We start from the raw sequence: 26460 nt of genomic DNA, 5'->3' as shown, positions 1-26460 counted from the left end.
AAAATTTGAATCTTTAAATGTTTATATAATTAATAAAAAATAAAAATTTGTTATATTTATAATATCGATGACACACATGTGTGTACGGGTACGATAACCAAAAATAAATTTATACAGGAATAGTGTTGCCAGCGTAAGGTGAATGCGTTACGACAGTCTAGTCTCAAGGCCATAGACGACGGGATACGCGACAATAATAATACGTGGCGCGTGGAGAATTAGAAACATACTTACATACAGGTGAAACTAATATAAGCGTGTTAAAAATCATGACCATTTTATTCAAAACATACAATAAATTTACATTAATAATTTTAATGAGAAAAAAATTTTTTACAATAAGTAAAGAATATTATAAATATATAAAACAAGATAAATTTTAGATTTTTATGGATAGTTACAACAATACAGGTAGTTCAAAAACAATCAGCTTAAATAATGTAAAATCTTAATGAATAACTTAACATAATTAATAAAATATCATTGCTATGTTCAATTTCATTTGTAGAAAATTAAAAGCTATTAGATACCATCACAAATTAAACAGCATTAAAATGTTTTAATACTTAAGTGTAAATAAATTAAGTTCCTAAATGAATAATTGTTATATACATCTAAAAATACTATAAAATAATAATTTTAACTCATTGCAAATTACAGTATAGATAATTCTACACAATAAGTTAAATATTAAGAAAAATAATTGTAATTTTATATTGGCTACAAATATTAAAGTTAAACAGGTGATGGCTGATATGAATAACCAGGATACTGAGGTTGATTTGATGGGGGAGCTAAAGGTCTTTGAGGATATTGTTGATACCCACCAGGTTGACCAGGTGCTGGATAACCTTGTGGATATCCTTGCGGAGGAGGTTGATTGTATCCCTGCTGAGGTGGATAATTCTGAGGAGGTACAGGTTGTTGATTGGGACCGCTATTTGGTGCTGGATATGGCTGAGCATTTTGTTGTTGTGGAGGAGGATAATTTGGTTGGGGAGTTGGAGCAGGCTGCTGTCCAGTTACTGTATTAGGTACTGCTTGATTAGGAGGTGGATAAGTTTGTGTTGAGGCTGATGGAGCAGATTGTGTAGTTTGTGAAGGTGCATATGTATTTTGAGGTGCATTTCCATAACCAGAATATGATGATGGTTGATTAGATACAGACCCATATCCACTACTAGAACTAACAGGCTGTTGACTATAACCAGCTGGTGGGTAGTTGGGTGGAAAATTTTGTGGTTGAGGAGCAACAGCATTTTGAGGATAATTTCCAGGTTGCTGATTTACATAAGGAGCATTTTGCTGATATTGTTGAGTGGGTGGACCACTTCCATAATTTTGATTAGGATAATTAGAACTAGGTACTGGTTGCTGGTGACCATATCCTTGCCCAGGATAAGGCTGGTTAGGAGGTGCTTGGCTGTATACATTAGCAACTCCAGGTCCACCTGTTTGACTAGAACCAATTGTATTTCCTTGAGTAGATGCAAAATTTTGATATCCTTGTTGTCCTTGATACTGAGGTGTTGGTCTATATTGTTGAGTAGGTGTAGGAGGCCCTTAAAAATAAATTATATGTATATTATTATTAAAAGTTTACATAGATTTAATAATTAATAAAAGCAGAGAACTACATAGAATTAAACAATAATAAAAAATTCTATTTGCAAACAAATTATTAACTATAAGATATAATACATAATAATTTATAATTATAAAAACATAACCTCTTAGACACACTAAAAGTAAATTACTCTGAAAAAAAAATTATTTTGTATAGTTAAACTGATTTAACTACTTATAAGCTTATTTATTATTAAAATTTAATTTTAGTGAATTAAAAACTCGGATAAGTAATAAACATAGAACAAGAATATACATAAAATCAAACTTATATAGGTTTCATTAATAATTAAGCACTTATTTTAAATTATAATTAACTATTTAAAATATATTATCATTAATTAAAACTACCAATACAAATAAAAAATATTTTATTTTTCTAGTTAGGCTGTAGAAATTTACAGCCAATTCTGAGAGCTTGAATTTTTGTTTATTTGAAATTTGAAATTAATTTAATGAGAACAAAAATAATAGATTAATTTTCTTTGTAAATGTTCTTAACGTAAAACAATGATATAATAGAAAATTTAGTAAAACTTTCATTGTCTTTTAAATAAAATACATACTCATAGGGGCAATAGGTTGTTGTGGTCGATAACCACTAGGCGGTCCACCTTGTCCTTGAGCAAACACTTGATTCATAGTTGGCTGAGGTGGACCAGGTTGAGGTGGCTGTTGCATTACTTGAGAGTTTTGGCTATCTTGCCCACTCATCATTGATGATTGAGGTTGCTGTTGTTGTTGTTGTTGTTGTTGTTGTTGTTGTTGCTGCTGCTGTTGTTGTTGTTGATGCTGTAACTGTTGTTGCTGTTGATGATGTTGTTGTTGCATGTGCGGTTGTCCTTGAACTTGCATATTTTGTTGTTGATTTACATTTGGAGGCTATAATATAATGAATTAAAATAAACTACTAATTAAATAGTAATAATAATAATAATACTAACAGGTAACAAAGACTGAATATTTTGATTTGAATCTGCTACAGAAGCCAAGTATACTAAATTACGATGTAAAATTTGCTGAAACCTAGAATATAATGACTTCATTAATATCAATTTTTAAAAAATTTAAATAAAGTAAATAATAAATAAAACTGAAAGATAAATTTATTGTCCAGAAATTTTCAATATAATACATATAATAATACAATAGAAATCTAGTAGAGTCGAAACAAGATTACAATAACTTTAAATAAAAACATTTTATTGTAGATCAAATCATAAACAAGACCACATTTTTTGATATTTTATTTACCTATGAGACTATCTTACAATTTATGTTTGTTCTATAAATATTTTAAAGCTTTCATGGAAAATAATACTTTGAATTATCACAAATATATTGTCGTCATCATGACAAAAGTGATCAAGTGCAAAAACATGTTTAAATTCAATTTTTCATCCCTATAAATGTGTGGAAAAAGTGTCCAAGTGATATGAATAGATTAGGAACCTCTTAGGTACATCATTTTGACTAACTTGACTTTTAGCATAAATTGAACAAGTAAAAACTGACTATGTTAATTGGTCATTTTTTTTTTTTTTTTGCGAGTAGAAATAACAACTTTTTTGTCCAAGTGTCAAGTTGATCACTTTTTGTAAAACTATAAAAATATTTTTTTCCACGTGACCATATGGCCATATCTAAAATAAAATCTAACATTGAAAAACTCCCTACAATGGAATCTCACAATTGCAGAGCAACTTCTAAACGTAAATACTTAGATTCTACACTGTCTATATCTAAATTATAGGAGCTCTATATACAAAATTGTAAAAAAAAAAAAAATTAGATTATAATTATTTTGTTTGTTGTACCGTGTATCGAAAAATATTTTGTGAGCAATATAATTTGATTTTTTATAAGCCAAAAAAAGATCAATGTCTTCTATGTGAAAAATTTAAGAAATCAGACAAAACGACATAAACAACAAATATTAATGGCGTATAAAAATTATACTTGAAGACGGGATGAATCGTTTACAGTTAAAAAGTTTGACAAAGAAAAAGTTTCAAACTGCAATAATTTTTTTATGGAATGAAGTAAACGGGCAAAAAGGAAGTTCAGAAATTAGTACAGCTTTACTTAAATGGATCAAATAGCTCCCAGTAAATATAACAAATATTTTCCTATTTTCTGATACTTGCAGTGGTCAAAGTAGGAATCAATATATAGCAGCTTTATTCTTATACATTGTCACACATTCAAAAATTGATGATATAACACATAATTTTATGGAGAGTGGACAGTATGTATAGCACAATTGAGACAGCAAAGAAAAATATTCCTGAGTATACTATGCATGACTATATAGGTATAATAAAAAATGATCTAGCTACATAGTTCAAGAATTGAAGTATACTGATTTTCTTGACTTGAAAAGTTTAGCAAGTTTAATAATAAAAACCATACAACTAATACACAAGGTATTAAAGTGAATTGGTTAAAAATTAAGGTTTTAAAATATGAGAAAACTGAGCCTGGTGTTATACAGTTTAAATATAACTATTCAGATAAAGAGTTTAAAAGTATACACGTAAGTGGAAGAGGTAAACCAACAAAATATCCTGATAACCTTAAACAATTATATGACAAGCCAAGACCAATTTCAATATTGAAAAAGAAGATCTCATGAAACTTAGTAAGACTGAAGCCATTTCTGTAGAATTCCATAAGTAGTATCAAAGTATTCAGACATGTTCAAAACAAAAGGATACAGTGATAATTTCTGAGTCTGATTAATATTTATTTTAAGACTGATTAAAATAAAATAAGATACTGTAGTTATATAAAGAACTTATAAGTTATAATTTTTATAAAGTTTGTAATAAATATTATAAAAGTAATTTAAACTTTTTATTTAAAATTCTAAAAATTGCTCATTAATATTATAATATTATTATTAATTAAGTTTTTTGATACACAACGTTCTTCTAATTGATTAGAGTTATGATAATTACTAAAATATTTTGTTTATGTTTGTTATTTTAACGTTGTTTATTTTAAAGTATTTAAAGTAAAGGTATAAAAAATATTATGTTTTATTTTAATGTTTATAAGTTTTTTAATTTAAAAGATGTTTTTTATGTCAAAAAAAAAGTTTAATATTGTATTTATTTTAATTGTGATGGTAAAAATAAAGTTTGTTATGTTAAAAATTTCAATAATATATTAACTCGATTGTTTTAGGAAAATATGTAATGACTAAATTAATCATAATATAATATATTATAAGAGTATAAATACATTTTACATGGTTAATTATAAGGGTTCAAGTGAAACATTGTCACATGGTCACTTTTTACTCTAAAGTTAAGTTGGTAAATTACATTTAATTAACTTAAATAATAACTAACTAGTAAAATTTTGTACCATATTGGTAAGCATATTATTATTTTGGTTTTATTGATATCAAGTTTGTTAATTTTTGTTAAGTTTTGAATTTTTTAACCGATGTTAAACATTTAAACTAGTTATTCTCAAAACTATAAAAAAACACTTTTGGCATGATGGCGACGATATATATATACCTGTCTTCAGTTTTATGCTTATGTTACATACTTATTACAGTGATCATCTACAGAGTCAGAGTAGCAAGTCCAAGGTTGTAACTAACCATATTGTCTATACTATACTATATAGTCTTGTCAATATAATGATATTAAAAAAATTGTCAATTTTGAAAAAACTTACTGTACACATTCTTGTGCTTTTCCTTTACTTTGGAAATCTTGAATAGTTTGAATTAGTTGTGCATTTTCATCAAGTATCTATAAATATAAGTTTATTTGCAATTAAGTATAAATAAAAATGTACCCAGGAAAAAAATAACAATCAAAACTCTTACATGAAAGTAAATATATTTTAAAGACAAACTTTTGTATCAGTTGAAGGTAGTAAATTCCAGTGGTTAATAATTTAAATTGTCTTACAGTTTTAATGTAGTAAATTAAATAGTAGATGTTACCAACTCTGATCATTGGGATCAAGCTTAACTGAACATCATTTATAATTTTCAGACGAAAAATCTTTATAACACCATTCAACAAATTCAATATGATATTTGATTTTACTAGTTCAATTTTTAAACCAAATCACAAGAAAAAATTTCGGTTTAATTTTTGAAAATAACCAAACACCCCAAGCCATATAAAAATCTATGTCACGTTTTTTTCAAATCTACATGTGATTTTCATTTATTGATTGCAACTTATGTAGTTCACTTAAGTGAAACACTGAAAATAAATTTTATTAATTTGGTATATTTTTTTTTACTTAAGAATTTTTCAATATTTACTATTTATTTTGATTTGTAATAAATTAATTTCAAAGAGATTTTATCACTAGTTACCCTCCCCTGACTTTTTACTAGGTCAATTTTCTTAATTGTTGTGTATTATAAAATTTTTTTAATTGAAAAACTAAATATTATTTTTATTAAATTATATTATGAATACCCTGATTAAGAGCACTGTTTTTAAAGAATAATGACATGTAGGTTTAGTTTTTATTTATTAAATTTATAATTTTTATTCTGCGAAGCCTATAGGCCTATTTATTCAAATAAAATTTTTAAAGATGCTAATTTTATTTTCTCCCTACCCTTAAAAACACTATATACATGTATATAACATGTATAATTTTTTGAGAAGCTAATTTGTTAACTAAGATTCTTCTAGTTGTATATTTTTTAATACTTTACATTAATGTTTCTATTTTAAAGTAACCTGATGAAGAAATACCAAAACTTAAATAGAACCAATAAAAAAATATTAAACACTTAATGGCCTTATTCACTGTTTTTTTTTTTTTTAACAAGATTGATAAAAATAATTTACAAAATCTAAAAAAAAATGATATAAATAGAGATGTTACTTGGCAAAATCAAGTATCTCATTTTTTTTTTCATCATTTAAAAACACATTTAAGATAGATGTGAAAATTTGACATTTTGTAAAAAATCTACGTTATTTCATATTTTATATAAATTCATATTTTTAAATTAAATATACTTATTATTTATTAAAAAGTATAAATAAATAATGAGTGTAAATTTTTGCATTTGTCACTCAAAATATTAAATTCAAAATTCTCCTTAAAGAACGCAACATTTACATTGAATTTAACTTACGTTTTGATATGGTCAATTATTCGTTATTTGTAATATAGATTTATTATCACATTTTTACATAAAACCACATATTATCCTATGTTAACTGATGAAAATGTGGGAGGCTATCTCTTAGCTTGTAAATAATTTTAATTTATAAATTGTAATAATTTTTATAACGTAACTACCTTTTGAATTTGTAATGTAGGTGGCATTCGGCGATTTTGGTTGAAAGCAGTCGCAGTGGACGCCATTGTAAATGTATTGAACGTTCGTGGACCGTTTAAATGACAAACAAATAATTAGTTTGTATCAAATCTTCTTAATACGTGAATTTTGATCCCTTCTGATATATATAGTAAATACTTTAAAATGTATTTAGTTCAATTAATTTGTTGTTCTTCGAGTAATTGAACGTTACGCATTAGTTGTAAACAAGAGAGTATAAAAAATAATAGAACCCCATTGACAACAAATATTATATTCACGTGAACGACGCGTACCACAACGCCGGCTAACCAGAACGTATATCAACTTAACTAAGTGAGAGCGCCATCATAGATCTTATCATAATTTTTTTTTTGATAAATAATTAAGACGATAATAATCGATCAAACAAATTTTGAATAAACGTTAATATATTTTATTGCGATCTATGAGAAATTTCTCAATCACAATTGTAAAACCATTATATCGTTTAATAGTTTTTAAATCCCTACTGGATTTAAATATCCAATAAACAAAATTAAATTTTAAATAGAAAATACTTTAATTAATCTTTTTTAATCTAGATAAATAGCCTTAACTTTTGAAAGTGATAAAATCGAATTGTTATTAGTGAAACCTAAATATTTAACACTTAGTACATCTAGTTAGATGTTAATAAGGTAGTTAATTAACAGTTATAAAGATTTTTTTTTAATTAAGATACGTTTTTAGAAATTTATAAAGTTATAACATTATATACTAGTCCAAAAGTATCACCTTGAATAGAAATTTAGGGTAATAACATTTTTTTATTTAATATGAATTTACCTACACCAAAGTAAACAATTGTTTAATTCTTAACTCTATAAAATAATTTCATAAAATATTTAAATTCTTGTTGATATTTTTTAAATTTTTTGTGCTGTATTTAATGTATCCATAGTAAAAAAAAATTAAGAATATTCTCAATTATTATTGTAATATCCATCAAATTACTTTAAAATAATTGGTTGTAAATTATAAGAAAAGTACAATGCCATAGAAATTGTATTATGTACCAATCTGATATAAAAAATGCTCTATAGTTTTAATATAATTTTTTATCTAAGTCATGATTACTGTGAAAAAAAATTATAATAATAAAACAGTCTTAAAAGGTAGTATGGTATTCAGCCATAAAATAAGAGATAGTGATTATCAACTATATGAAGTACATAGACTGAGGTTGCAGTGCCCACTTTTTTAGTACATTTACACAGTAGTGCAGTGGTTACTGAATAGAGTTGAATAACGTAGAACAGTAAGGTACATAGTAATGAAATAATCTCAACTGTTGTATACCTGGTGACATCTGTAATTCTTATATCAGTGTTCAAATTATTTCTTCTCAACTGCAATTTATCTTAAGAGCTTAAATAGAGACAACAAAAAGATGAGTAATTTTTTTATCTCCTGTCATAGATTTTAATTACTAGAAGTGTATTAATTGTTTTTAAATTAAGCTTATATGAGTAGTCAAAATAATTAATATAAATATAAAAGTAATTAATTTCTCGTATTTTAAGAATACACATATTTTAAAAGTCCTAGAAGCGAGGCGTTCTAGCTGCTCCTGATGCTATTTGTGTTATATATATTCCGAGCGAGACAACCATACTGCTGCCGGCGTTATTCAAGTTACACACTCCTGGAGCAAGTCGTTTATGTCGTTGCTAGTACCACTCGAGGAAGAAGTCCCCAGAGCAGAGCTGTATTAACGCACATGCTACTCAGGGTTACTTAACATACATGAAACCATATTCTTACAATTCATCATACCAATTAAATAATCATAAATTATTTTAATAACATTATTTTTTTAAACCCTCAAACCATGATTCTGATGATATAGTTTATAATTAATTATATGTAGTAATTCACTCGTGCTCTACCATATTTACTCCTTTTACAATATGTCTTTATTTTTATATTTTAACATTACAATAATAACAAACCTTTTGATAGATATACATTTTTATTCTTTATTTTTTTATTATATGTTGAATCACTACATTATAGAACTCATTTTATTTCTTGAGTAAATAATTTTTATAAGTTGTAGAGTAGTAAAATTAAGGGCTTTAACATTAGACTCAGAATCAGATTATTTGGTTTTAAGAATTATAACAGTTCATAAATTCAACAATAAGATATTTCTACATTAACATTTAAAATGTATTAACTTATTTCATTTTGAAATCTGCAATTAAAGCTAAGTGATCAGATGGAAATTTAGCACTTGGTAGGCCACCTTCTTCAATAACTTCTTCATGCAAAGGCATAGACAATGTCTGCAAAAGAAAATATAACCCTAAATATTATTACATAGTAAAATTATTATAACCCTTAGGCACAACTTCAAATTTTTCTTAGAAGGCTTAAACATTTACATCAAACAGACTAATAGGAGTTACCATTCTACTTCCCCATATCAATTCCAAGATGCCTGTGTTTATATTTAACCACAATAAATTTTCAATAAACCTCAAGTAGATTTCTATTTAAAATGTATAAAAAGCTTTTCATTAAAAATATAAGTTATTTACTACCACTAATATACAATAAATTAACTTCATTAAAAAATTCATAATATTTTATGTTAGATACACTTTATATTTAAGTTGGTAATACAGCCTGTCTGATATGCTATGTTACTTATTTGAAGCTTGGTCTTTCACAACTTTGTTTGCAAAGGGAGTGATCAATTCAGTAATTAGAGTTATCCTCTATACAGCTATAAACTAACCACCTAACACAGATAGTTATGAATCCTTCTCATTTGAGATGGTCATTTTGACCCTTCACAAGCCTTTAAAAATTGAAATTAATAATAATAAAACTCATCCAGCAAAAAACATTTTATAATACAAAAATTTACAAATTGTAATTTTTATAACTAGAGAAATCCTTTAAAACTATTACATAATTTTTTGAAAAATGTTTACCAATAATTTAAGAAACTAAACACATATACAATAATAAAACATTTTCTGTATGTGTAATAAAAAATAAAAAGTCTAAATATTGTAAAAACAGATGGTTACTATGAAAAGGTTAGTCAAGTCAAATTTTATCTATTTTAACTAAATCATCAATTTTAATGTACATTTTTCACTTCGTTTTAAATTATTACATAATTAAGTTATTTTGAGTATTGAAATTTGAATATAGAAAGTCCATATAAAAATATTTTATTCTTGCTGAAAAATTACCAATCTAATTTACTTATACCTTTAAAAATATCAATTTTGTTAAAAATTCTATTAAACAAATTATTTTTAATATTAATCGTTTTTAAATTCTAATAAACATAACAACTTTATTATTTATACAATTTTAATGATAAATTTTTAAACACATTATTCTTAAATTTCTTATTTTATTAACTTTATTGTATACTAGGCACCAGGAACCCTTAATACAAAAGCCACATATAACTCCCACAATATATTTTTAAAAATCTAATTTTATAACTCCATTTAGAATATTCAAAATTAAAAAAAAATTAAACTAATGTAAGCTATATATTCATTAAATAAATCTTTGTAGCAATAAATTACAAACTTATATTATATTTAACATTTTATCTTCTATCTATTTTATGATTTAATATAAAACTGAATAAAATGGCCCAATAAATTTGCCGAAACGGTTGTACATACATCATAAGTGTTCTCACTAATGACATATGAGGATAGAACTCCCTTATTTTTTTCAATTTTCTGATAAAAAAATATAATGAAAGGGTGGTAAAATTTTTTTTCATACATATCCAGAGAACACCACTAATATTGATAAATATTTAAATTGCTTATTAATAAAACATCATAAGCCAATTTTTATAAAATTTTGGATTATTGATTAAAAATATACATCTTATACAATATAGAAATAAATTGCATTTCAATAATGACAATTTATTGAGTATTATCATCTACTTATTATGTATACTTATTAAAAATAAATAAATTGTCCACGAGTTAATAGCTCGCCAAGTCTTGTGACTTGTAAAGTTTTAATAACCAACCTACAAAAATCAATGTTATTTTAATGGATAGAAAAAATTCTTTAATATACATTATACATTTTTGAAAATTAATGAAGTTATATATTTGAAAAAATTAATTTTTATTTAAATAGCTCATTTATATAATGTAATGTAAAAAACTTTATTATCAGACACCAATTAGCTTGAAATAGTGGTGTTTATTTAAGTTATTATAAGTACAATTTAATATGTAAAAGTAATCTATATTGATTAAAAGTCAATATTGGTCATAACACTAGCAATTGATTTCAGGTTTCATTCAGGTCATTTTGTTTTCAATCATGCAACTTTTTTTTTGTAATTTTTCAAATTATTGAAAATTACACTCTTAACAAATATACATAAGTAAATATAGTTTAAAAAAAAACATTGACGTTTTTGTAATTATTATTTTATTCACTTCTTATAATAAAAATTATAAAAGTTAAACTAACCTGAATTACATCTAAATGTTCATTTGTAAAATAAATATAATCCAATAACCCAGAAAACGTTTGTGTAAAATTACTATATGGTACATTAGTACTATAAGCACTTGACATAGTAAAATCAACAACATTCTTTAAATTGTTTAAATGATTCAAATCTCCTAAGATTAAACATTTTGTTAAAAATATTTAAGTATAATAATTGAGTAAAATTAACTTACTATACTCAAATGGTAAGAATAAATTAGTAACTAAATCAAAAACTCCACTTTCTGGTGTACTATTAAAATCTCCACAAAATATAACAGACAATTTTTGTTCTGGATACTGCAAACAAATTTATTAAAATCACTATTAGGATGAGAGTTTTTAATTGTTATAAAATATTTCAGTAGATTAATTTCAATCTAAAAAAATAGTAGACTAAAATTATTTAGGAAATAAACTAATAATTTAGGTTTTATACTTTCAACAAATATTACTAAAGTTTGATTAACCTCAATAGTCTTAAGTAAATAGATTTCAGAAAATAAGAAAGTAAAAATAAATTAATATGAATAATTTTATTATATTGAGATTGAAATATAGAGGAATGTGTATTAGAATGGACTCATATTTTATAGTTCTTATAAGAAAATCATTTAGCTACAACCATTTAAAATTTAGTAAGCTATTATAATAATCATAATAAGTATTATTATATAAAATTATAAAAAGCTAATATTTTGACATACATTTTAGACCATTTTGCTTTTAACAACATTATTATTACTTAATATATTTTTTCATGGAAATAAAAAAAAATTGAATATTTGGGAATGATATATATCTATATATAAGATCCTATTAAGATATGTTTTTAACTGTTAGGTTGATTTTTAAAGATTGGACTAAAGTAAATTTATATTATATAATTCTCGAGAGTTAAAATAAGAATTTGATTTATTTATGTGTAAGTTATTATATATAATAATAAACGGTACTAGATATAGTTTTTTTCCTATTGAAAAATGTTTTTTATGTGAACAATAAATAATGAAGTAAAATTGCTTTTCACTATAAAAAATATTTTTGTTTAATCTTATGTAATTTTTTGCTATCAATTTTTATTTAAAATAATATTTACTTGATTTTCAAAAGTTTTTTTTAATTTTGTAATAATAGTTAATTCTACCAATGCTTGTAGCAAACGTACACAATCGCTATCAGCATCTGATATCAGATGAGTATTACAAACTAAAAGAAGTTTATTTTCTAATATTTTCCTCAGAAGTAAAACCTATAAAAAAGGAAGCATTTGATTAATTTTACAAGTTTTATTCTAGTATAAAATACATATTAAATTAACCTATAAGTCTAAAGGTATTAAGTTTTTTAAACAATATTTAATACATCCACTAGAAAACTAAAAATGTATTTATATGTAATGTATATATAATATATATACATTATAAAGATTATGATCCTTTTAATGTTCACCATTCTATTTTTCTTAAAATAATAACTTTTTTGTGAATTTTTTTTTAGCTTTTGTTAGTTATACAGAGTGTTTAGTAAGTAAGAAAATAGATAAATTGTTACAAACAATGAGAACAATAGAAAACCGTTTCCTTACTTATTGGACACTATATATGTATACCTTTTATCTGTTATGAAATATTTTTTATGTTCATCCCTTATGTCATATAAAGATGTCAATTCCTCCCAAATCTTTGGGAGATCTAATTTAATTTCTCCTCCTAAAAAATTATTTCAACAAGATGATTCTTTTAACATTAGCCACTCGATTTCTCTTCAAATAATAATTATGTTAATAAAATAATTTTTGGTATCTTTTATATATAGATTTATCAGTTATTAATTACTTTTTTAATTCATCCCTTATATCTCTTAAACATGTCAACTTTTTATGTAGACAAGAAGAGGAGTGAGCCCAAGAAATGTCGAGTAATAAAATTAGCAGCATCCACTCGTTATCTCCAGACATTACTTTAAATTGTTAATAACATCTGTAATACTAGTCTAAAAGTTGTTATCAACTAGTCATTTTTTTAATTAGATTATTTTATAAGCTAGTTAAATATGTATTCTATCATTCAAAAAATAAAGTTGACACCCTTACAAGACATAAAAAATATTTTAAGCAAAAGACAAGTAGAGATTCAGTAAAATGGAGTTGAAGAAATTTTTAAATTACTATTGATTGATATCTAACAATAAATAAAATTATGTAAACATTCTATTGCTATTCAAAATATTACAAAATTGGTTAATTAAACAAAAAATGATATGATCTTTTTGGCATAAATATGATATTTTTTTTAATTTATCTACATTAACATATGTTAGGGGCTTAGAGACTTAACTCCTTCAAATTACCAGAAAAACTATAAATCTTAAATAAAAATAGATACATAGAGGAAAAAATTAAAATAAATTACATAATCTTATAAGATACATATATACAAAATTTGTATTAAATTAATTTAATTTAATTAAAAATGTAAAGTTGATACCTTTATAAGTATTATCTACATGGATTGATCCAGAATTTTTTGAAATGGGACACAAAAAATGTTTAATGCCAAAATCATTTTTGGCTTATTTTATTGTTGAATAGGTAATGATAGATCAAAAGGGGGCATACATCTCCTGCATCTTATCCTGAATTTGTTACTGAATAAATGTATAATAATTGATAAATCTAAGAAAATGTACCTATTAAAAAAAAAAAATTCTAAGCATAACTTTTATTTTATTAGAAATAGAGTGGGTTTGATAAATAAATCACCTCATATGTTGAATATAGTATATATATATATGTTTAGATTTTATAAAAATTGTTAACAGTCTATTTTTAACACTATGGATTATGTGTTTTTGCATTTAATTTAAATCCCGTCGCAACTCATATAGTAAAAATTTATTGTACACATTCAAATTAATGAACTTGTACAAATGTATTCATTTCAAACTTTGTTTTGTGACTATGGTACGTATACCACAATCTATTAAGATTTTGCTGCATTAAAAAATTATTATACCCCACTAAGATATATTATTTCTTAAAAATTAATTTAAAATAAATATTGATTTTAAATTCTAGATACTTATTTTTATAAATATTATTTTATATAAACTCAAATGGTAGAAGTCAGACTAATGAATTTTGCAATAAACAAACCAAGAACATTCAAATTCATACATAATAAGAACTAAGTTCATGTTTAAGTTTATTTTCTAAAATTTGAACATGTTAAAGCATAGTTTATAAAATATGAACTATATATAATATATTCATTAATATGTTCTTTCTTATTACTGATATTTATATTACTGAAATCAAAATAATAACTTGTAAAACTGTTTTTTTTTCAAGTCCTTGTTTCCATATATTATCTTCATAAATAGCATTTATAAATGGTCCACAATACATTTCAATGGTGGGGCGGTCATTTAATTTAATACAGAATTGGTCCAACAATCTAAAAATAAATATAATATAAGTTAATTATCTAATAAAAAAAAACACAAGGATTACATACTCAAATTTGTCAGCTGAATAAAAACAACTAAGTCCTTCATTCCTATTTCCATCTTTTTTACAATGTACCCCATTTAAATTTAAGAAATTTTTCAATAATGGGTCTAATTCTCTATTGAATAATTTTACTTCAACTTCTTGCAGGCACAATATATCTGCTTTATATGCTGTTAAAAATATGCAACATCACAAACTTAGGTTTTTTTAATTAGCGGAGGAAAAAACTAATATATAGTAGTAGTACATCAAACAAAATTTATAATTTTAAAATTTTCTTTAACAAAAATGGAACATTTCTTTTAAAACAAAGGAATAATTATAAAAGTAAAAGTTTTAAAATTATTGTGAAATAATAAGGAGATAAAAATTATAATCTTTTATATTTATTTTTAAGCATTTGTAATCAAACAATTGTTTTAAATCTAAATGAATCAGTAAACATATTATTTATTGATAAATTTTTCTTTTAATATCTTAAAAAATAAAAGCATAAACCATAACTTTTTATAAGAGCAAAAAATATTTTTTATAAATATACATTTTTTTATACATTTGTCATATAGGTTTTTTTTATTTTAGCTCCATTTTTTATTGTTGAATATTACCTTGTAGTTCTTTTACTAGAAGAGGGTTTCGGTAACTTGAAGCTAATATATGAGCTGGACAATATGGATACATTTCATTTTTAGCTTCCTTAGTTTTAGTATAATCACCAGCTAATATATTATATGAAATGATACGAAAACTATAACATAATGTAGTTAATTTATAATCAAAACAAACAAAATCCTCAAAAAAATTAAACTATTTGAGCAGGTGGACAAATTCACCTTAATTTTATCTTGCAACTATTTCCTTTCAGGAACATATTAGGAAATTTATAAAAAAATTATTGACATTATGCATAATAAAAAGTTCAAAAACATTTTATATCAGCATAATATTACCAATGGGAAGATTCTCCCATTGGCCATACACTCTAAGGAATATATTCTACCTTCTAGATACGCTACTATTTCCTTCTGAATTATTTTCTCTTAAATATATTTATATTTAATAATACATAAAATTAGATTAAATGAAAGGTTTCACAAATTATTTTAATGTTTTTTTAAATACCTGTTTTTTGGCTTCTTAATTAGTCTTTTTTCAAATGGATAAATGTCTATCAAATTATCTTGAACTTCTAAAGATAATACCTCAACTGATGGGCCAAGTTGACCTTCTAGATTGCATGGTTCACATAACAGTTTTAATTTGCAATTTATATCACTAGAAGATGGTGTGTATGCAATTTCATTTCCAACCTCAATAAATTCTTTTGATTTCATTCTATACCATGTGTATTTACTATTCAAAATAGACACATTATATCCTTTATCAAATCCACAGGGATATAACATTAAACCTTTGTATGGAGGTTTACCTAGTACTAGATTATTTATAATTGGAGCATTGATCATAACAGACAAAAAATGATTATTAATTTGCAAAGAAATGTTCACATTTTTGTTATCAAATATTTCACCACATTTTGTATCCTTAGGAACTTTTTGTCCATTGACTTTTAAAGATATTAAATCTAACATTGGTTCTTGAATACCCTTTTTACTATTTATTCGTTGTATTTTAAGTGCAAATCTTTGTAAAAAAGTATCTACAGTGTCATCTGGACTACGACACATATTCAATTGTTTAGTTTTATTTTTATATGTTATCAAAACTGCTATCATGAATTTTTTTTCTAATTCACCAGGTGGAAGTACAGAATTAACAAACATTGTATTTTCCCAAAGAAGAAGTTTAAATAAAGACATACTTCTTTTTATACAATTAAAACTATTAACAAATTTCATAAGTTCCTGAAAAAAGTACACAATATTACTTAAAGTATTTAATTTACTACTATGCATTATAAAAAAGATAAATAAATTTAAATGTAAAGAGTTATTTTTATTTAAAATGAACTGAATAAAATTATTGAAGCTACTACCACAGAAATCTTATATGTACTACTACTTTCTAAATAATAATTCATAACAAAGTAACATAATATGTGAAATGATTTCATGGTAAAACTAAATGACTTATTAAAAATATAAGTAAACGGGCTAATAAAATGCTCTGTAGATATAATTTCCTTTTGAAAAATATAGATATCAATAACTATGTTATAACTTTGTTGTTAACAGAATGTTACAGTGTAGACTTATGATATTTTTGAGACCATTACTTTTTTATGACATTGTTTTAAAAAATATGTTGTTTTATCAATTTGCTATTAATTTTTACACATACTCTAAAATACCACATGTAAATCGTTTACAACATTACTTTTAAAAAATGTATTTAACAATACCTATTTAACACATTTTAATAAAAAAATTATTTACTTACCAATTTATAAGCATAGGTTACTAGAATATTTAAATTGTGAAAACTAATACAATTCTTGCAAATTTATTATACGTAACATGATAGAATAATAAGTTTAAAAATAGAACCAATATTATTCATTTTAATTAGAAAAATAAAATATTAAAATTTAATGAAATTTTGATTTTTTCTATTTAGAAGCATAATATATTATCATTAACTTTTTCAATGACAAGTAAAATTGATACTAAAATCACAGAGAATCACGATTACAGATAACAAAAACAGGTTACTGAATAAGAAATGTTTTTTGTGAAATCAGTGTCACAGGCACTTATCATGCGAGTTATACATATAGCGCTTCTAACGAGAATTTAGTGAAATATTCAGTTATTCACTTAGCGCTATACGTTATACGATAATTATTTAGTGCTTGTTGAGGGGATCATTATTAATAATATTTGAAAAGTTTACGTGACTTTATAGGCACTTAAATAATATTATTTCATACGTATTTTATTTTATCTTATATGACGAAAAATTTTCTAGTATTTCCTTCCATCCATCAATGTTAACATATCTCAAACTAATATTATAAGGAAAATTATCAACTATTAATGTAGTTTTATATTAACTGCATGGAAACTTAATGAGTATACAGAATTAGACCTAGTAGAATATATTGTAGTAGGAAAAGAAAAGTTTTGTTTTTTAAAACATTAAAATAATGAAATGAAAATCTATTATTTAAATTTTTGAATTTAATAAACAAGAAAAAAAAAATTGTTTAGAAAGACAGTAGTGAAATAGTTAACAATTTACTGTAGTTGAAAACATTTGCATAAATGAAAGTCAGACATATATAGAAATAGTTAAATTTGATAAACTATTCAATCTTCCTGTATACACTAAATGATAAGTAAACTTATATCTATTATTTAATCAAGGTTTAACACTCACTGTTGTCTTCATAAGACTAGCTATAAGCCAATTGTCGACAATCAAATTGATTGGTATTGTGTTAATGTTTTATACTCAACGTTAATAAAGTCAAGTCACTTTCATTTTCCGTGAGTATTATTATGATAAATTAAAAAAAAAAATTAATGCATAATCCAGGTAAATTATTACGTTAAAAATTGAATCTATCTAATAGAAATGCTTATTGAGAGAATTACTAAAAGAAACATAACTAAACAAACTAAGTTATTTTTTGATAATGATTGTGTTTAATATGATAATGTTCAATATTAAAAAAAAATTTTATTTAAATATTACATAAAATAATGTATAATTATGGAAGCAGAATGTATAAAATTTCATTTTATGTGGTAGATACGAGTTAGTTACACGATTATAATATACATATATATATTGAACTTTTTTAATTTAAGCAGTATATTTTGTTACAATGCCACTTCAATTAAAAAAAAAAAACAAAAATTATTTTTAAGAAATATCAAAAAAAAAATTTGTTTATTTTGCTTGCAATATACATTCTTTTCTATATAATTATAATTTAGTAAATTTATCAACTTGTATAACTTATGTACAATTTTTTCAATTATTAGCTTCGATGCGAAGCTGAGAAGGTATTAATTTTACCATGATGTTTTTTTTTTTTTTTTTTTATGTCTGTTGCCACTTTTTCTCAGCTCTCACTGGACCGATTTCTTTCAATAATACGTCACAAATCGTATCTAGTTGAAGACATTACCCTTAAAAATTGAAAAATTTTCCCTCGTTCCCTACAAATGGGGGAAATCTCTAAAAAAATTACAATTTTAAAAATCGGTATTATTTTTTCATTTTTTTCACTTTTTTTCTTGAAACTTCCATAACTTTTTCAAAAATCAACATAATTTTTTTTATACTAAATACTTAGATATTTCCCTTTCATTAGATATCATTTTTTTGAAAATTTAACACTTAACCTGCTCACTGTTGGGGGATTTAAAATAGCAACTTTTTTAGAAAAACTAACTTCTTCAACTTAATTTTTGAAAATGTTCCGGAAACACTGCGTCCTTTAAACATATAAATTAAACCTTATTTTAATGTAAGTGTCAGCACAAATTTTTTTTTTCTAAATACATTTTAAGTACACCTTTCATTTGACATTTTATAATGAAAATTTTATAATTACTATTTACAGTACATTTATCTGAGAAGTTCGATTTTTTTTACATTTTTATCGTAATAGATCACTTAAATAAAAATCATAGTAATTATTTCTAATTAACTTTTGGTGTTTAAAAAGATTCTACAATGGAAATATTCAGAATTTAATTAATTTTAATGATTATATATCTAAAAAAGCTAAAATAGTTAAAAAAGTTGTTAAAAAGATTTACTCAATTAAGCGTATTATAAAATTTGATTATAATTGTAAAAATCCATCTTTAATTCAGGTGAAACTAAAAATTATTTTTCTTTTAAATTTATGATTTATATAGCAACATGTTACAAAAAAATTTGGAATATTATAGACTGGTAGTAGCACACACAAATAGAGTTAAAAAATTAATAAATTACAAAGTAAAATTATTTACTTTTGTAGTTGAATACTTTTATCATATCAAATCTAATTCGACAATAAATACTTTAAGAATATTAGAAATTAATGATTTTAATTGTTTGTATGGAAAAAGTTGATTAAGCTACTTTTTATTTGAATAAGGAATATTTTTTTGATTTTTAAGAGTAATAACTTAAACTAAATACGAGTTGTAATCATTTGACGTATCGTTGAAAAAATTAGGTCTAGTGAGGGTTGGCAAAATAAATCGTAGCCACAAAAAGAACCACATAATAAAATAATATTAACATGAATATACATTTCTTCTCACGAGGGGAGACTATAGTGATAAGATCCTTTATATTTATTGAAGTTATTGAATCTAAATGAGATAAATATCAAATGATTTGAAAATTTTATTCTAACTAAAAAAAAATGCAAAATATTAAATGCCACAGACGGATTTGAACCTCGTACCGTTAGCGTGAAAGACATAAGTGATACCGATTCAAGCTACTGTTTGCTGCTTTTGTTGTATGATAAAATTAGCTATTTAAGCTAACTCAAATTTAAAAATTACTTTTTCGACCTTAAAAATGTAAAAAAATTTTAATAAGTTTAACTTCTTATATCTTATGAACTTTATTCTATGTCAATTAAATTATATTATATTCATGAAAGTCAGTGTATTCCCCTAATAAGATATTTTAAAATAAAATAAAATACAAAACCCAGAATTTTAATACAAAAATAGCATATATTTTAATACGGTAGCCACTTGCGCATAGAAGATAGGTCGTCGGGACAAATTTTTTTTTTTTTTAATTTAAAGTACATGAAATAAGCTTAAATTTGACATATGTTTAAAGGACGCAGTATTTCCGGAACATTTTCATAAGTTAAGTTACTATTTTAAATCCCCCCAGTGAGCAGAATAAGTGTTAGATTTTCAAAAAAATGATTTCAAATGAAAGAGAAATATCTAAAATTTTAGTATAAAAAAATTATGTTAATTTGTTAATATTTGAAAAAGTTATGGCAATTTTAAGTACAAAAAACATCCCGATAGAAGGTGATTTTTATCATATAAAATATATTGTAAAGATCGGGAGACAGGTCGCTTCTTTGGGGGACGCCTGATTGAATTTTGTAAGAAGTAGAATTTGCACAGCCTTGTCTTACTGTGAACTTCCTTTCATAAAGATAGGACTTAATTATTAAATATAAAGGTGCTGGAAATGTGTGTTTCAATTTGAAAAGCAGTCCGTCATGCCACACTCTGTCAAAGGCTTGGGCTACGTCGAGGAATAGTCCAGTGCAGTATTTGCGGTTTTCTAACACTGAAGCTATTGTATCAGTCAGCCAATGAACTTAATGTATGGTAGAGTGTCTCTCACGAAATCCAAACTAAGTGTTTGGTAAAATGTGGTGCTCTTGCAATATTGGCCTGATCCTTTTCAGCAGAAGTTTTTCAAACAGTTTGCTTAGTGTAGGTAATAAGCTGATCGGTCTATATGACGTTATATTTTTTGGTTTTCCTGGTTTAGGTATAAGAACTATTACAGCTATTTTCCAAATTGATGGGAAGTAAGAAAGTCGCATCATATTATTATATATGTATGTAAGAAGGAGAAAACCTTTTCATGATAAGTTTGTTAGCACTTTATTTGTAATGAGATCATACCCAGGAGCTTTTCCCTTTGGTAGTTTTTTGATAGTTGCTTCAATTTCTCTAGGACTGAATGGCTTGACAGGAAGAGACATAGGTAATGGACATGATAGAAAGTTATTAACAGTATTAATATGATTTGTATCGGGCACGATGTCGTTATGTGATTTAAATGTATTAAATAAATGTTCAGCAAAGGTTGTAGCTTTCTCTTCGTCTGATATAGCAAGAGTACCGTTATCTTTTTGAAGAGGTGGGGTAGTTTCTTTAGTTTGAGTCAGTCGTTTTGTAGCTCTACATAATGATTTATCCTTAATGTTGAGTGATTGAATGTAATTTTGATATTGGGCTATTTTGAATTTTTGAAGTTGGTTTTTTAGGTTATTAGCTAGTTTGTTATAGAGTTGTTTGAACGAGGGGTAACGAGTGTTTTGCCAAATAGACCTTATTCTTCTTTTCTCACTGATAAGAGCTCTTCTATGAACTGGTAGTTTTACTTCGCTTCTACCATTACTCTTACTTAATGAGGATAAACTGTTTGCTGAGTTCTTAATTAGTGAGACAAAGTTTTGAGCCGCGTTTTCGATGTCTTCATGGGTTTTAAGTGGAATTTTCAAGTTAATATTTTTATTCAAATTGATTCTGAATTTATCCCAGTTAATATGTCCTTTTGTAAGTGATGGTCTTGTATTATAAGAAACTTCGCCACCAATAGTGAGTATAACAGGTGAGTGGTCGCTAGTGATGTCACAAATATTTTCTATGTTTGTACTTAGCTGGTTTGGAATATTTGTTACAATAAATTCGAGTATATCAGGGTATCGTTTTGCGTGGGTAGGCCAGTAAATTGGTCCTGTTGGTGAAATAGTTGAATAGTGTTTATTGTTGTTAACTGTAAGCAAATGTTTTCCTCTTTGATTATTACCAAAACAACCAAACCTTGGATGTTTGGATTTGAAGTACCCTCCCGCTATAAATGAGTTATCTAGGGAGTTGAAAAACTGCTGGAAGCCATCTTGACGTATACTATTATAAATTGGAGGGCAATATATCGCTGATATAGTGATTGGTATGCTATTGATTTTTATAGACACACTTGAAGCTTGTATATATAGTTCTTGGTACGGACTTATTTTATAGTGTTATATATTTTTTTGAAATGTAAATGGCGGCCCCAGCATGAGCAGTGCCGTCAGGGTGGTTAGTTTTATACATAGTGTAGTTATAAATGTTAAAGTAATTATTATCAGTAAAATGAGTTTCACTTATCAGTGCTATGTCTATTTTGTTATAATTAAGTACAGTTTGAAATTAATTTTTGTATTGATAAAGACCATTAGCATTCCAAAGTAGTATTTTGATGATAGGATTTGTTGATGTAGGCATTTTAGTCATTTTTTAAAATAATTTTATTAATTACAGTGGTTAGTAGGATACCAAAGGATTTTAAGTCATTTAAGAATGAGGAAATTCTCTGTAATTCGCTGGATGAGCTCCTCCACATAATACACATTTGGGCGGTTGGTCTTTAGTTTTTTGACAAATGTGATCCGTTACATTTGACACAACGGGGTTCGTGGTTACAATATTTTTTAGTGTGTCCAAAATTTTGGCATCGGAGGCATTGTACTGGATTATTACTAAGTATAAGTTCTTCAAATTTTATTTTTGAATGATAAATAGTATCAATTTTGAATATTTCATTATTGTTTGTGTCAGGTTCAAGGTCGACAAAAAACATAGAAAGTGGTTTTTTGGTGAATCTTTGCAGGGCATTAACGACTTGTTTGACTTTAAAATCAAGTCAGTTAATTCATCCTGAATAATTTTGGGGTCTGAGGAATAGTGCAAATTTTTTAGTACAACTCGAAATGGTTTGTCTTGTTTGACTTGATATGTATGGAAATCAACATTTTTTTGTAAAAGTACTCGTACAATTTTTCAATATGAGTCATGGGTTTTTATTTGGAGTTTTAAACCAAATGCGTTACTTTTACAAGTAAACTCATCGATATCAATGATTTTTTTAATAGCCTCGCAAAAGTTAACGTAGTTTAAATCAGGTTTGATGAATATAGGCGGTGGTTTGTACGGGGTGGGTTGATTTGTTGGTTCTGTTTCCATGTTATCTAAACCTGTTTGAAGAGAAGTGAACCATTTTAGTACTTTGATATTATTATTGGAAATACCACTGTGTTTTGCTATAGGAGAGAATCCAGGTGAATGTGTATGTGGTCTTTTATTAGATGATAAAACGGTTATCCAGTCGTCATCGTACTCGGCAGTAGTGGTTTTTTGTTTGTCTTTTGTATTGCTAATTATTTGAGAACGATTTACAATAGTTATCGGAGTTATCGAAACGTTACTAATTCTAGACAACGGCGTCATTGGCGGACTGCGATTACTATTACTCATTTTGAGGCAAGTAGTGAAATATTAAATTCTTACCTAGATCCCAAAGGATCACTATGATGTTAATATTTTTCTTATATCTTGGATTCGTTGATTGAAATATTTTAAACAAAACTGATTTGAATAAAATGATAAATTTAACGTAAAGTTATAGCAGAAAAATAATGGTAGCGAAACACGAGACATGTCAGCTCTGTAGCAGCTAAAGGCAATGTTAACAACATTTCAGTTGATAACTTAACGTGTACTCGGACCAGTCTAATCGTTATCACGCGACGACTCCCTACTATGAACGTTGTAGTGGACGTTCCTATCACCGGCCGATCAGCTGTTACACACTACACACCACACACGCACATAACCGCATTATAGTATAGTACAACATTGTATTGCGTAATAACCAGTATATACACATTGTTTTTTTTCTATTGTTGAATTTCGTATATTTTCTTGAAAACGTAATTTAATTTTTGTAACAGGAAGAAGTTATTTTTATATCATAGCATTGATTGTTTGCAAAAATCTTGTTGCACTAATTGTGACTTCCTTAAAGCTACTAATTAGCTGACGGAAAGATTTATTGTTGCTACTAATTAGTAAAATTAAGCTAGTCAATTGTGATATTTAAATTTGAGTTACCAAATTGTAGTCTTAAGTTCATTTGTTATTATCGTGATCCTTGTTTTAGTGTTAGATAGCATCTCTGGCCAGCAGCTCTGCAAATTGTGAGTATTATTGTTGATTTGTGTTCCACTTTGTAATTTAGTGTAGTCATCTTTATTATTATTATAGTGATTATTGATTGTGATTTAGTGAACATATTAGTTATCACAAGTTTTATTTATTTATTATTTATTTCATTGTACGCGTAAGGCCAACGCACAACGGTCATAAGGACCTTGTGAGTATAAAATAGTCATTATCGTACGGGTATTTGTTGTTTTATATTGTGGGTAAATCATTAAATAATTAAACTATCTTTAATTTTGTGTTATCTGTTCAATGTCATTTTAATAATAATTATTATCTAGTTAAATTTGTTTAATTTAGTTACTACATCTTATTATTGAATTTATACTATTATTCTTTATATTGTCCTTTTAATTAATTTACATAATTTTACACCATTGTTCTTGGAGTATTTTATACATATTGTTTATTACTACAATTACTTTAAAGAAAGAGTTGAGAATCATTTATTATTGGAAGAGTCATATTCATTTGTTATTGATTTATTAAAGTTGTATAGTTCATTGTTGTTGTTATTCTGTTATAGCCTTAGAGTGCATATTTATATTATTTGTTGAGCCAAAAGGGCTAAATTTATCTTGTCAAGTCATTTATTAAATTATTATTATTAATTATTGTAAACAGGTTTAAATTATTTATTTATTTAGTTTGATAGCATACACTTACATAATTACACACTAACACATCTGTCACTACATAGATCACTGGTTGCTGCGCAGGCGACCCCTCCTACCACCAGTGATTCTATTTACATACACTACACTACGCAGCCTGATCGGTATTAGTGCAATTAGCCGGTTCGGGTACGCACTATAATATTTAGTGCCCCTGACCCCAACAGGCAATCTGATTTTTTTCAATTTACAACATTATTCTCAACAATGTAACCTTTGTAGTAATATCTATGAAGCGCAGATTTTGTGTGTAAATATTTATGTTTTTGAAAAATATGTATTAAAATATAAAATATTAAAAATAAATTTTTTGAAAAATACTTTATTCTTTTATCTTTATTTTTGTCTTCTTTGAAACAATAAGATATAAGGTACATATGGAGATTTTGAAATATAAATACACGGCGGTTATGTCTTAAAATTGATTTTTAGCGGCGGATCGTTCAACATTGATCTAAGATAATGGGGCATATTTCATATTCGTTCAGAGATGACGTTAATTCAATATCCATTAATATGTTTTTATATTTATTCAAAAGAATATCTTTAATAGATTTTATGTTTTTTAATCCAACATTTATAGTGAATCGTAATTTAATTTTTCTTAATTTTCATTGAACTTCATCAATTTTTAGCTTCGATGCGAAGCTGAGAAGGTATTGGTTTTACTATGATGTGTTTTTTTTTTTTTTTTTTTTGTGTCTGTTACCACTTTTTCTCAGCTCTCACCGAACGGATTTCTTTCAACGATACGTCAAAAGATCACAAATCGTATCTAGTCGAAGACATTACCCTTCAAAATTGAAAAAATTTCCCTCGTTCCCCGTAAATGGGGGAAACCTCCAAAAAAATTACAAATTTAAAAATCACTAATTTTCGAAATTTTTTCAATTTTTTTTACTAAAAACTGCCGTAACTTTTTCAAAAATGAACATATCGATATAAATTTTTTTTATATAGATGCTTGATATCTTTACCTATCGTTTGCTATATATTTTTTGTAAATTTGACCTTTTTTCTGCCCACAGGGGGGGATTTAAAATGACAACTTTTTCACAA

The 26460-nt window shown here is 25.5% G+C and overlaps 3 protein-coding genes across 8 annotated transcripts in view; 1 reads left to right on the top strand and 2 right to left on the bottom strand.

Annotated features, from left to right (window-relative positions):
- Nucleotides 1-260: 260 nt before the first annotated feature.
- Nucleotides 261-7214, bottom strand: LOC126897255 (protein SSXT-like). The gene is made up of 5 exons (XM_050670742.1): nt 6925-7214; nt 5320-5396; nt 2571-2652; nt 2193-2508; nt 261-1562 (listed from the first exon to the last, which is right to left on the bottom strand). The coding sequence occupies exons 1-5, from the start codon at nt 6988-6990 to the stop codon at nt 736-738; spliced, it is 1368 nt and encodes a 455-aa protein (XP_050526699.1). The 5' UTR covers nt 6991-7214; the 3' UTR covers nt 261-735.
- Nucleotides 7215-9015: 1801 nt separating this feature from the next.
- On the bottom strand, nt 9016-18449 carry LOC126897240 (2',5'-phosphodiesterase 12). Of its 2 annotated transcripts, none has more exons than XM_050670702.1 (9): nt 18339-18449; nt 16122-16864; nt 15608-15747; nt 15004-15169; nt 14814-14943; nt 12585-12737; nt 11680-11785; nt 11465-11619; nt 9016-9273 (listed from the first exon to the last, which is right to left on the bottom strand). In XM_050670702.1, the coding sequence occupies exons 1-9, from the start codon at nt 18348-18350 to the stop codon at nt 9166-9168; spliced, it is 1713 nt and encodes a 570-aa protein (XP_050526659.1). In that variant the 5' UTR covers nt 18351-18449; the 3' UTR covers nt 9016-9165. The 2 variants fall into 2 exon arrangements, with proteins under 2 accessions (XP_050526659.1, XP_050526660.1); XM_050670703.1 differs by lacking the exon at nt 18339-18449 and adding an exon at nt 17400-17572 and having other exon boundaries at nt 9018-9273.
- LOC126897238 (PTS-dependent dihydroxyacetone kinase 1, dihydroxyacetone-binding subunit DhaK-like) overlaps nt 18336-26460 on the top strand; it is a 19433-nt gene continuing 11308 nt past the window's right edge. Inside the window, exon 1 of one of the 5 annotated variants that reach the window (XM_050670696.1) lies at nt 18336-18448. The gene's annotated coding sequence lies outside the window, so the exon portion shown is untranslated. Of the gene's footprint in view, nt 18449-18478; nt 18498-23759; nt 23987-24375; nt 24703-24791; nt 24879-26460 lie in introns of those variants that run through there. The other 4 variants (XM_050670697.1, XM_050670699.1, XM_050670695.1 and 1 more) reach the window with 4 other exon arrangements.

This window comes from Daktulosphaira vitifoliae, unplaced genomic scaffold (assembly GCF_025091365.1).
Source record: "Daktulosphaira vitifoliae isolate Bord-2020 unplaced genomic scaffold, ASM2509136v1 Scaffold_2, whole genome shotgun sequence".
Taxonomy (NCBI): domain Eukaryota; kingdom Metazoa; phylum Arthropoda; class Insecta; order Hemiptera; family Phylloxeridae; genus Daktulosphaira; species Daktulosphaira vitifoliae.
This window is presented reverse-complemented; position numbering and strand designations above follow the sequence as displayed.